This window comes from Chelonoidis abingdonii, chromosome 5 (genome assembly GCF_003597395.2).
Source record: "Chelonoidis abingdonii isolate Lonesome George chromosome 5, CheloAbing_2.0, whole genome shotgun sequence".
Classification (NCBI taxonomy): Eukaryota; Metazoa; Chordata; order Testudines; family Testudinidae; genus Chelonoidis; species Chelonoidis abingdonii.
In genome coordinates, this window is record NC_133773.1 from 130,248,158 (window position 1) to 130,261,247 (window position 13,090).

Consider the following 13,090-nt stretch of genomic DNA (forward strand, 5'->3'; position numbering starts at 1 on the left):
GGCCTGGCGGGGGAGGGGCCTAAAAAGGAGAACACTAAAGTATTTCTATAATTGACCAACCCTCCATTCCGCTTCTAAAGACTCCCAAAAGATTACCGGGCATTTTTTTAGTTGGGCATAGGGGTGGTGAGTTCATAACGGACTCTGAGCAAAAGGGATCAGCTTTCACTAGGTGTATGAATAAGAGCTGCAGATGAGATCTTTCCCCGAGATAAGTGAGAACAAGCCACTTTATTAGTATTTTATATATGCTCCAGGTATAGGAAGATAAGCGCCTAGATTAACGGGGGAGGGGCGGTTGGATTTAAACAGGAATTTGCCGAACTAAATCTTGAAAGGGAACAAGGTAAGATACCTTTGAACCTCTCGCTGGGTGTCATTTCGGAAGCAAAAAGCCTCGTGCCGTGAGTGGATGTTTCTCTCGCCTAAGCGTTCTTAATTTGCAACAGAATAAACATACCTCAATTCCACAGGGCCCCAGGGCAGCCGGGCTCTCTCCCTCTGGCGGGTTTGAAACCCTTAAGGGAATCGGTGAGGAAGAAGAGAACTGTTTTAATAGATCCTCCGAGGATTCCCCTGGAGCATTATTTAAACTTCTAATTATGATTCATGTGTGTGATAATATTAATTTAATAATCAAGGAGCTGTGCAGGAAGCATTAACCTCAATTAAGCTCATTACTACCCTAACCTGGAATCCCCTGGGCTTTTAATTCTGCTGTGAGGACCTGACATTGTATTGATAGAGGGCAAGATCTGCTTCATAATCTCTCTCTCTCTCTCTCTTTTTAATAATCATTTTCTTTCTTGGATAGAGTTAATTAATTCTTTGGCTTTAACTGGGTTAACATTAAATATCCTCCACCACCCCTTTCCCGCAGCTTTACCGCTCACTCATGGTACGTCTCATAATTTCAAGAAAGGGGTGAAAAGGTAAACAGTCTTTAAACTAATTATTGTTTATCCTGAAACAAGCGCACTGTTGTGTCTGGAGACCGATGGCCATAATAATAAATAAAATAATAATTAAAGCGACCAGCCACCCCACCTCACACCAGCTCAGTAGTGCCAGAACAGGTAGGATGGGGACTCCAGCTGCCAATACAAATGTGGCAGTGTCAGAAAGGTGGCCGTTTTAAACATTCCTCAATCTGGAGGTGCTCTTTCTCAGCACAGGACCCTGGTTGGGAAGATCTTTTGGAAATCAGCCATGTTTGGAATCGAAGAGAAAATGGTAATAGGTAAAGGAGATATGGATAGATCATGCTATGTGCCCAAGAAATGGATGTCATTAGACGCTGCTTCTGATAAACGTGCAATCCACACATACACAGAGTCTCTCTCTCTCTCTCTCTTGTCCTGACTCCCAATTTCAGTCTCCCGTTTACAGTTCTTCCAGGGCAGACAGACATGACATATCCCTGGCTTTCTAGTCCCCTTATCTCATCCGTTCTACCCCCTTTATTCTCCTCTCATGTTCATTCTAGTGGGTCTGTCACTACCCGGGCTCTGGTTTACAGGAGCAGTGCTATCAGGAAATGGGGTTAAAGCACATTTCTTGAAGGCGGTATTTGTCTCCCTGAGTTTATTGTATTTGAATTAATACTAGCCCTAAGTCGCTTAGATCTTTGTTCTTAGAAAAAACATGTAGCTTGGTCTGAAAATTTCCTAATCGCGCAGATATTTTAAAGGACAGGACAAAACTCAGTCGGTTTCCAAAGTTCCTGGAGTCACCTTGGCCTCCAAACCCTTTCAATAAAATGCGCGGGTTTCCGGTTTAAATTAAAAGGTGGGATTTGAAAAGTCTGTCTTCTGCGTGTGTTACTTTGTGGAGGGGTAGGGGGCGTGGAAGGGCCATCCAGGCTCCCTTCCCATGCGGTGTATCCGGATTGTACAGACGGGACTTAACTCCAACTTGATGCTCCGCGTTGTAGGAACCATGTGTTTCCACCCACTCAGGAAAGGTACTGGAAAGACTTTATCCTCAGTGACCTTCCATTGCTCCCAGAGCACATTTCTGATCAATGCAAACCGATCAAGAAGTGCGGGGGAAGCGAGGCGGATTTCTCTTGCACCTGTTCCACCCCGAATCAGCCCCCCTCTTCCAATCCTCTTCCCCCATGGAAATCCATCAAAATGACCTTCCCAATGTAACAAGGGCTGCTAAACTGTTTTACCGCCACGATAAATGCCCTTAATTACCCTGAGATCCGCGCCGCTGGAAGGGAATGATGAATGGCCAAAAAGAAAAGCTTCGGTTTTTGACTGGAGTTGTAGAAATCTAATTTTTTTAAAAAAATGGGATTTGTTGCTTAAAGACTCCGGTGCGTGCTGCTGGAGCCGGTGCTCAGGGAGGTGTTAGTGGCCCCCACTCCTGCCGAGTCGAACGGAGCAGAGAGCTCCAGTCCGTTCTACAGAGCTGCAAAACACAACCAGGCAGAAGGGGGGCACCGGGTGTTCAGGCTGATATTTACTAAATGCAAATGTTCTGTGCTGACAAATAACGAGACGCATGTCCGTGCAGCCAGCCCCATGACCGCACAGGCCAGCAAGGGGGCTCTGATTTTATGCAGCTCGCTTTGCTGTTCAGTGTCTAAGGATCATCTTCCAGTTGAAAATGCAATGAGGAGCCAGGCTGAATTGTCTGAGCCTAGACAACTTAGGGATCAGGAGGAAGGAGCAGTTTTATCTCAGCTGGGTTCCCAGTAAACGTGTAGCTTTAACAACTCAAGGGGATGGACAGAGGGCCTGCCCTTGCCTAGGGGTCACTTTCGCCGGCAGAGGGTCATTGCGGCGGGCGGAAGGAAGGGGACAGAGTGTCCTCTAGATCCAAAAGCCATTTGAAAATGTCCCTGGGAGCTGGATGCCTCTGCGGATCTGAGATAAGAGGAGCCTAGGGCATCTCTCTCCCTTCGTGGTGCTGTTGAGGAGGAAGCAGGGCAGACCCAGCTCACCTCTGTTGGTGACTGGGAGACTGTCGCTCTGTGGCTGGCAGCCCTCCCACCTCCGAGTATTAGCCTCTCGCCCTCCCTTTAGCCAGCCCCTGTGGCTTGCACGAGGGTGGAGGAGAAGCCCCAGAGAGAGATGTGCTCCCCTAGCCTGCTGCTGGCACCAGACAGGTGGAACGCGCAGCCCGCACGCAGCTGCAGCCAGGGATTCCCTGGTGAGGGCTGTTTCATTCGTAGGCAAAATGATGTCCTCTTCCTCCCGCCCGTAAACCCAGCAGCCTGGGCCTGGGAGCCCCAAAGGATCCCCCGCCCCTGGCACTGTGTTTACGCCCACAGTGTAAACCCGACCCAGCCGTCGGTGTTACACCAACAGCATCTCCCAGCCAGGATTCAGTGGGGGCAATCATCCTGCCAAAGGAGGACGGAGTTAGGGGATCTCTGCACCCTACATCTCACTCACGCTGCTGTGGGAAGCAAAGGCTGCCCAGTTCTATGCTAACCACAAGCGCCTCCCGGCTTTAGAAATATCCCCTCCCTGCAGATATAATTCAATCGAACTACAGAGATCACTATCGAGAGAGTTGTAAAACCGCTAGGGTTGGTTTGTTGGGTTACAGAAAGAGCCATTTCCATGCCAGCCATTCTCCTGGATGGTGGAGGGGCAGAGATTTGCAGACATGGCATTTAATTGGTGTTAATCTAACCCTCCTGCGAGGCCCCCTGCCCCGCCATCTCTTCCAAGCCACGCGTTCCCTGAACGCCACCCAGGCTGCGGTACTGCAGGTGTCCCTTTTTAAGGAAAAGGACTAGGACTGTCTCGAACAAGAGGAAAGTGGTCACCGGCCCCGATCATGAGCGCGATATTACATGTCACAACAACTCATCTCATACGCCATAATCAGCGCTCGCTTTCTGGTGAACAGATAACCAGAGATGGCAGATGGATGGAGATTGCACAAATGAGGCTCTAATTGACAATCAATTGTGATTAGGAGCAATAGAACATCTTTATATCACTGGCTTTAAAACCCAGGAGCGCGCGCACAAAGGCTTCGGTTTATTCCTCGGGGGCAAAAGGGAGAATTCGGAGCAGAATTCGACTCCATTGTCATGCTAAGCTGTGTCTCTATTAACCGCGCGCTCTCTGCTCCCTAAAACTTTTACCCGCTGCACACTTGTACTGAGAGAATCGCCGCCTTTTGTTTTCTCGCTTTGATTGGGTACATGAAAAAATAAACACACGGCATAGTGTATGGACAGCGAGTCTTAGCAGCACACTAGAGAGAGAGAGATTTGTTCTACGCGACATCTGGGGCTCAGATACACTTTCCTTCCTTCCTCGAAGTGTTTACTGTGCAGCCTTGTGCCCGGTGTATGCTATTGAATTAATAATCATTTAACCGCTGTTATCGTTTATATCAGCGCTGGTCGATGATCCCTGTGTTGTACAGGCCCCGCTAGGACATTCGAGCGCAGAGTTTTAATTGCAATTTAAACCAGAGATTGGTGGGTGCCCAGGCAGAAACTTACCAGGACGCCAATGTACTCCAGAGATAAGAATCCCCACCCCCTCTAAAAACCGCGTTCCCTCCCGAAAAGGTACCAGTTGAGACGACGAGAATAGGAAATCTGATCTACCTAAAACACCATCGCCTTTTCATGGACAATATCCTATGGCTGCGGGCAGAAGTATTGGAAGAGAAATTGTCCCAAAGATCAGATTAAAGACACAACCCCAGGAGAAGGCAAGAAAGAGAAGCTTCTAAAAAGCAACCAAATGTATATTAAAACTATATAGCCCGAGCTGTGTGTGTGTGTGGCAGTGAGGTCAGGGAAGTGAGGGAGGAGGTAATTACCTACACACGATCAGAGATTATACATACCATTTCCACCCAGGAGGTGATTTATAATTTAAAGATAAAGCATAACAAAGTAATAAAAGGAGGAGGACACTGTTGTGGTGTCTGATTAAAATCTAAGGGCTGGTCTGTAATATATGACAGCGAGCTGTTGTGGGCTCCAGCGCTCCAGGAACTCCCCTGGGCCCACGCCGTTGATGGGCTAATCATGTCCAACCCCTACCAAAATTACAGCTGATTGTTTTACCCATTATTTCTCACAACTTTTAATTTCTGCTTTCCAAAGGATCATTGCCCGCGGTAATTGCAAAGGACCCGTCCTTGTATGTGTCACCAGCCTCAAAGACAAAAAAAAAAAATCTAATTTTCTTTTTATGTTTTCTCTATTTTCCTACCTTTTTTGGCAGCTAATTCAAAACTAAGCAGCGATTTGGACATCCAAAACAAGAATGAAATTGATACGGTCAAAGCGCGCGCGCACAGAGAGCGAGAACTGGGTAGGAAAGGAAATTAGATGTTTGTAATTCAGAGGCAACTCTTTTCCTAATTTCTTTCTTTCTTCTGCATTCAAACTCCACTGAACGAATGGGTGTTTCTCAGAAATGAGAATGAGCTGTGTTTATTGCGTTATTTCTAGATGGGACGAGAATAGATTCCCCCCTCCCCCCAGCCAGTTATTTAGGATGTATTATTGATTGTCGTGTTTGGCCTTGTGTTGTTTAAACGTATTATTTTGCCCTTAGTATTTCCAGGCACTTTCATCTGATATGTAATTTTAATTAATGAGGTGGGGGGGAGGGACGACGTGTGTGTGTATGTGCCTATACACTCAGTATAATTCAAAGCATTCAGCCTTGGACAACAATTTTACTCTATTGTTCTAATTTAATAATGCGGGGGGGGGGGTGAAACAGGTGAGACTGTTCACACTTCTGAGCACAGATAATATCCTTTCGATCATATAACTACACCATTAGGAGGGGAGATCTTACGTTCCCATTCGGTGCGTATAATATCTTCTTTATATTGATCCCGCAATTATTTCAAAGAAAGCGCTCTCCTCCCACTTCTCCAAATAAGGCTATTTAGATGCTTTCCAGATGAGTGGAGGTGTGCTGAAACAGAGCTGACAGCTGAGTATATCACAGCCAACGCCATCCTTCACTCTCTCCCCTCTCCCGCCCCCTCCCCTTTCTCAGCCACACACACTTTCAGTGTCTCGCTCCTCCAGTGATGGAGATTACTGACTACTATGGGCAAGGGATTAATTTGTAGCCAATTACAATCCACTGCTAAATATGAATGCATAAATAAGATACAGCCTTGCCCGTGTGTGTGTATGAGTGACGGGGCGGGGGGCATAAATGTTTAGATAGCCCTGTGAGGATGATGAGAAGAAAGAAGGAGCAACCGAGTGGAGCATCACCCTTTGACTTCCTTCATCCACGGGAGACTCCAATTCAGCTTGGACCTAGCCACGTGCAATCCTGTAGACCTAAAGGAACCAGCTCGCCTCTGTGCTAAATTGACGATAAACAAAGCAGCTCCCGAGTTGATTGCAAGACAGGAGTTTCCAGCTGAAGTTCGCAGAAAGGGAAAGAGTTGCAATTGGAAGGGGCTCTGAAAAGAGTCATGAATGTGAGCAGAGACAAGACTCAGGGGGGTGACATCTCTATCCCAGCAGCAGCAGCAGCAAGCCAGGCTGGCATTGTAGTGGAGCCAGTGTCCGGCTGCCTTCACGGGGAAAGCATGGACACCCACGGGGACCAGAGACTTTCTTCCAGCAACGACCTCCCAGTCTATTCGTGCCCTGGAAATAGAGACAGGCCGGGCGACAATCAGAGCAACATCCCTGGCCAAGAGGGGGCAGTGGCAGCCCTGCCCGTGGTCCACCGAACCACCTCTTTTTCAGTGCTGGACATTCTGGATCCCAACAAATTCAACAGCAAAAAGCGGCAATGTTCTGTGTTGTACAAATCCGCAGGGAGCGAATTCACTGTAGGGGCAGAGGATAAACCCCAGGAGTCAGGAACGGAACTAGCAGATCAAAAGGCTCTGAATGAAGATTTTGAAATGTGCAAAAAGTCCTCGGACTTACTCAGTAAGTACGTTTTGCATGTTAACCTCCACAGAGTGTCTGACTCGGGTCTGGAGCAAATAACCGGCTACGGGGGGAAATGATAAAGAGCGCCTGAAATTATTATGCAGGGTGATTACATGCTTCTAAAGGTGAGTCTCAGAGACACCCACCATCACCACTGCCTTCTGTCAGATACAATAAAGGGCGCAACTGCACGTGTAGACATAAGGAGTCTGCTCTAAAGGGCAAATGTTCCTTAATTGTTGCTTCTACACTTGGCTAAGAATGTGCAGTGAGATCGGTACCCGCGGAGGGACTAACGCATAATATTTTATAAGCATCTCTTCCCACTTATTAAAGTAGATGGCTTCAGGGGTCTGACCGGTTTAACGTATGTGAGGTCTCCTGGTTTATATGCCCAATGCAAGGTGAAACTTGCCTGGCCTGGCCCTTCTTTCAGTTGCGTAAAGTTTAATGCTGGGCACTACTTCCAAGTTGGAGACTCTGAGGTGCATTGCACGCTCAGTCAAATGTCCCCTTCGGGCCTTCCTTTCCTTTTCCCGAACAGGTGTCCTGACAATTCAGTCAGACACACGGTAAATAACTTTAGCTGCAGTTCTGCGAACAAGGAACAAACGCAGAAACAGTTAGCAAAAGTCAAACGTCTTCCTCCTGGGCTCTGGTGCTCGGGATCTGGCTAGAAAGCCTTACATTTTAGGGGTAATGTTGGATTAAATGTACCTAGTCCATCAGGCCTCGCCGAATTCATTTGATTACTGGGAGCAAATGGAACTGGGCTCTGCATTATATCACATAAGAACAGCTTCTGTCCTGGTGTCTTATTTTTGTGCTCGAGAGTAACAGGCACGTGTAAGTTAGTGGTGAAACAAACTTGCAGAGGGAATTGAGGGGGCTGCAGGCCATTTGAATGAGCAGGCCCAACAGGATTTTAAATTCATTCTCAGGTCATCAAATAAGTCCCACTTGGGCTGGATTTTCCAAATATCAAAGTCGCTTTTACGACTTTTATGAATGTTCCCTCCTCCCCCACCCCCCGAACAACACCCTTCAGAACCATCTCCCCACCCCACCCCGAGCCTGCTGAGCGTTGCTCTGGGCGACAGATTCAATTTTCTCTCTCCCCTTGGCTTTTTTAGGACAAATCAGACTAATTGTGACAAAATGCTGGTTATCTCTGGAAAAACAATTAAATTCCTTCGATTACATTTAAGGTAAAATGTGCTTAGCAGCGTAAAGAGGCTGGATAATGGGGGAAATCGCCCCAGAGTGGCATGTAAGACTCCCTGGGTCGATATCCTATTATCGAATTGTGCATATCTCTTTCAAGCACCTTGCAAACTCTCTCCTAACATCTAAATTATAGGGTCAAAATTCGGATAATTACTCGATTAAAACCTATTACACTTATTAGGGCTCGCTATTGATCGGGAATTGCATTCGACCCAAGCTCTAGATTGCTTTTTCTTCCCAGGTCCACATATTCCAACTTTCTAAACGCTGTGACTCTGAGGATATTAGAGCACTTCCGGGAAAAGCTAGCACACATGAAAAGTCTCTCTCTCTCTCGATATTCTGTATTTTGAGGGGTGGGACAGCAGTGGGTTGTGTTTGATCCTGTAAAGTCTGGAAAATATCCTTCTGGGACAGGATTAGCAGAGCGATCGGTGTCTTTGTAATTCCATGGGTGCTTTACAAATTCTGCCACAGAATGCCCAGATCAATTAAAATTAGGCTGTAAAATAGGTTTTAGTTCAACCTGTTTTAACACAAGCCCCTTTATGGTAGAGCTGTTTTTAATCATCAAACCAATAGCAGGAGCTAGACGTAAACAGAATTCCAACGAGATTTTTAAAACTCAGAGTATACCTCAAGTAAGTATTTGTCTACCCAGATCTGACTTTTGTCATACTAAATAGATCTGTTCAATCAGAAAGACCGCCTATCACCAATCTTCCACGTTATCTCCAGACAAGGAGAGAGATGCAATTCTATCATTCATTTCTCCAACAGTAAATATATTTAGAAACCTCACGCAATACTAATAAACTTTGCTCAATGACAAGCTGCCTAGGGATTTTGCACCATTCAGCTCTTCAGTCCTAGCTATGCTAATATTTTGTAAAGCTAGAAACATACAAAAATAGATTTGTGAGTACTCAGAAATAATGAAAGTTAATCGCATTACGGTCCATTCATCACCATCTCCTTGGGTAACAGTAGATCAAGCAGTTGGTTTAGTTCGGTGGGGGTGGGGGAAATGATCTGAAAATCCATTATGATTCTCTACAACCAGAAAAAGTACAACTACATTGAAAACAGAAAATATTTAAATTGATCCTGCAGAACACATTTAGTTTTAGAACTAAAACTCTGGTTAATTTGTTTTGCATTAACAGTTGCAAAGCCGGAGTGATGTTGCCTTGGACAATTACCAGTGCAGTTGTTGTTTAGAAAATATTTTAATATTCCCTTATTGAAGAGGGGCTGGAGAATGTTTAGAAATTATTGCGAACCCCCACCCCAACCCTGTAAAGTAATCAACACACACATTCTGTGTCATCTGTATTGAACGGATGTATGTTTTTATTTTTATCCATACACACACAAACACACGTATAGGTTTGCAACAACAATATGTGGAAAGGCGGGGGTACAAAAATATCATATACAATGGCATCCATCTAGAATTTAATTTCTACTCGATATCGATTATTTGACCTTGATTTCATCTTCATACACTATTTTAAATTTAAAACCCCCTTAACCATAGTCTCATTTTTATATATGTCATAATTCCAGATTTCCATTTTCTAATTTTTAACACCAAGATGGAAAGTATTATTCGTTAAGAAGTCCCTAGATTACTAAACGTTGGTTTTGCGGGTTAAGGTGAACTATAATAAACTTGTCTCCCTCTTTTTCCCGTAGGGAGCAAGCAATATCCAAGGTTTAGCCGAAATCAGCTTATTTCACAGAACAAAACCTTTTCACGTTTTTAAATTTCTCAATTAAAAATAATCACCTAAATGAATATGCAGCATTTGGTTTTAAGACTTGGCAAAGTTTGAGAGAGACTGTACAGCCGTAGTATTTAGGGAACTGAAATGATTAAAGTAAACACATAATGATCAACTCGCTACTTAATTTGTGGGAGGGAGGGGGGTTTACGCTTAACGGCCCTAGTGGGCTATCTAGGTGTAAAAGGCAGACCGATTCAGGAAGTTAGGAGTATCTAGGACAAGGTATTTTATTTATTTTACTCCAGCTTGAGGCCCGATCCTCCATTTGATGTATTCCTAAACTCCTTTTTTAATTCACTGGGACTTTGGGATGGTCAAACGAATATAGCACCCGGCCTTCAAGGTGTCAGAAATGTCTGAAGCATGAGCCACAGAGAGAAGCGACCCCTTTACAAATATTATTTCAGGTTTTATAACGACTTGAGCTTCCTCAGAAGTACAGCGGTCCTAAATATCGGATAATTACCTTGTTCTCATTTGGAGTCCCGTTAATTGGAGCATAATATAAACCCAAATAAATTAAATGACCGTTAACTAGTTTGTACATTACACAAAATGAGTTTAATTAAGTTTGTATCTGCTCTGCTAATCAATACAAGTATTTACTCCAGTGTAATATGGTTTCTCTTCAGATCGTATAAATCTTTCGCCTTCTACCTTAGGAACAGCGCGAGAACAAACAAGGCACAGAAACGGTTAAAAACATGCTAAAACAGAAGGCAGCAAATCTTCCATCCCTGCAGATAATGAAATAACTAAAATGAAAAGTAATATCAAGGGTGTTCTCTTCTTCCTGCAGGAATCCTCTGTGTCATTCACCTACGTTCTTCCAAAATGTTCCATATTAAGTTATTGTTCCTTTCTCAAACCCTGATTTTTTTCCCCCCAATCTCTATTCTGAAACCATTGCCTAAACAGATGTCTAATTTCTAAAATGTCAAATGATTTTAATATTAGCATTCCTGATGCTTCTGGAAAGAAGTGCCATGGAAGATACTAACTGTGATTGCTTCTACGATTAATAATAATGAGATTAATTTTATTCCTTAGCATTTCACAATCCATTTTTAATTCGGAAGAATGATTACAAAGTAAGACCTCTCATTATTGTCCACTGAGTAGTGTTCTATATTTGTAAAGCTTTTAGCTTGGTTAGTTGAAGTTTTAGGACTGGAAGCTATTATATACGGTGTCCCAGCTTTAAACAAAGGTGATTTCTTACTAAAAAGCACTTCTGGACTTCCTATTTGGAGAACCTTTCTGGATACAAGATTCCTCCCTCAGAGTTGTTACACTATAGACAGACCCTCTAACGTTTTAGAAAGTTACACTTACTGAAATTTATTTTTCTGAAATTTTGCAATATTTGTGGCATCCAGATTACAGTGAGAGAGGAAAATATAAACCATGACCTATAAAGCAACTGTTGCAAGCCTAGTGTATCTTCTCTCCCATGCCCACTTACCCTGTGCTTAAACCATCTAAATACTTAGTACATATGTGTGGGGTTTACAAGGGATAAAAACCACTCACGACTCAAAGGAAAATCCTCTCCCAGAGAGCTTTACAACACAATCCTTCCAGGTCAAGAAGGCTCTCCCTAAATTTCCTCTTTGCAAAGGGCGAATCTGCTCCAGGCCTGCCACCTTCCCTTGGGGAGGGGATATGGGAGACTCCCTCATGCTGGAAGAATGTTAGGGCAAGGTTTATAAAGTGCCTCTCTTAAGATGAATAATTTTGCTGTGTATCAGTGAATCTTTTCACAAGTGCTCTCTTACCCCCCCAAAATGTAGGAAACCACATTACCTTCATTGGAAGTTCTCCAAGCATGAGGCCCAGCAGCAACCTGGAGGAAAGAAAACAGGGCAATTTACTATCAGCTTCCCCCTGCCCTCTAACAATTCTGCTTCTCCCTTAGAGGGTGGCTTGGCCTAAGGAGCTTGGACTGGAGGCTGGGAGGGCAGACTCGCATTTTGTGCCCCACTGGAGCTTGGATTCTGACCCTCACCCCGTTCCAGTAGGTTTGTGTGTAAACAGCCTGGATTTAGGGGTGGGGCCATCTTTTCCTACCCTTTCAGCTTGGCTGTAGAGCTGGGGGCCCCTTGGGGCCCTCTCCAGGCTGGCTGGGTAGGTGGGGTATGGGTGCTGGGGCAGGGTGGGATGGGAGCTGCCAAGCTAACCCCTCTCCTTGCTTGTGCGCAGAGGATGGGGAGCTGTACAAAGCCGAGGAGTGCGACCTGGACTACGGCAGCAGGCCCAGCCCCAGCCCCGAGAGCGAGCTGCAGGACGAGGAGGAGCTGTGCAGCGAGGAGAGCAGCAGCAGCGTGGGCGCCGTGGGGGGGTCCGGCGAGGCAGACCCCGGCCACCACCCCGAGGACGGAGAGCCAGGCACCCAGGAGCAGCCGCCGCCGCCAGCCCAACCTCCTGTCCCCGGCGGGGGCCCGCAGGCCAAGCCCAAGAGGAAGCGCACGGGCTCGGACTCCAAGTCGGGCAAGCCCCGGCGGGCGCGGACCGCTTTCACCTACGAGCAGCTGGTGGCGCTGGAGAACAAGTTCAAGTCCACGCGGTACCTGTCGGTGTGCGAGCGCCTCAACCTGGCGCTGTCGCTCAGCCTGACCGAGACCCAGGTCAAGATCTGGTTCCAGAACCGCCGCACCAAGTGGAAGAAGCAGAACCCGGGCGCCGACACCAGCGCCCCGACGGGCGGCGGGGCAGGAGGCGGCGGGGCCGGAGGGGGTCTAGGGGGAGGCGGCCTGGGCGGGGGGCTGAGCCCGCTCAGCCACTCGCCGCCCATGGGCAACCCGCTCTCCATGCATGGCCCTGGGGGCTACCCGGGACACCCCACCGGGGGGCTGGTTTGCGCTGCCCAGTTGCCCTTCCTGCCCAGCCCCGCCGTCCTCTCGCCTTTTGTCCTGGGCTCGCAGACTTACGGGGCTCCGGCCTTCTACACCCCGCACCTATAAACCTACCTCCCTCCGCCCCGGGACTGCGAGCCCCTGGAGCAGCAGACCCTGGGAAGGATACTACGCGCCGCGCCTCTGAGTTCGCTCAGCGCGCCCATTCGCCCCACTGGGATGGATACTACGCGCTGCGCCCGCTCTGAGATTCCCTGCGCGCTCCGAACTCGCAATCACCTTAATGGGGAAGAGACGCCTCTGAATTC

At 46.7% G+C, this 13,090-nt stretch overlaps 1 protein-coding gene across 1 annotated transcript; it reads left to right on the forward strand.

Moving 5' to 3' along the window:
• The first annotated feature begins 6,438 nt into the window (after positions 1 to 6,438).
• NKX1-1 (NK1 homeobox 1) lies at positions 6,439 to 12,890 on the forward strand. The gene is made up of 2 exons (XM_032779983.1): positions 6,439 to 6,907; positions 12,130 to 12,890. Exons 1-2 carry the CDS (start codon positions 6,439 to 6,441, stop codon positions 12,888 to 12,890), a joined length of 1,230 nt encoding a protein of 409 aa, XP_032635874.1.
• The last annotated feature ends 200 nt before the right edge of the window (positions 12,891 to 13,090 follow it).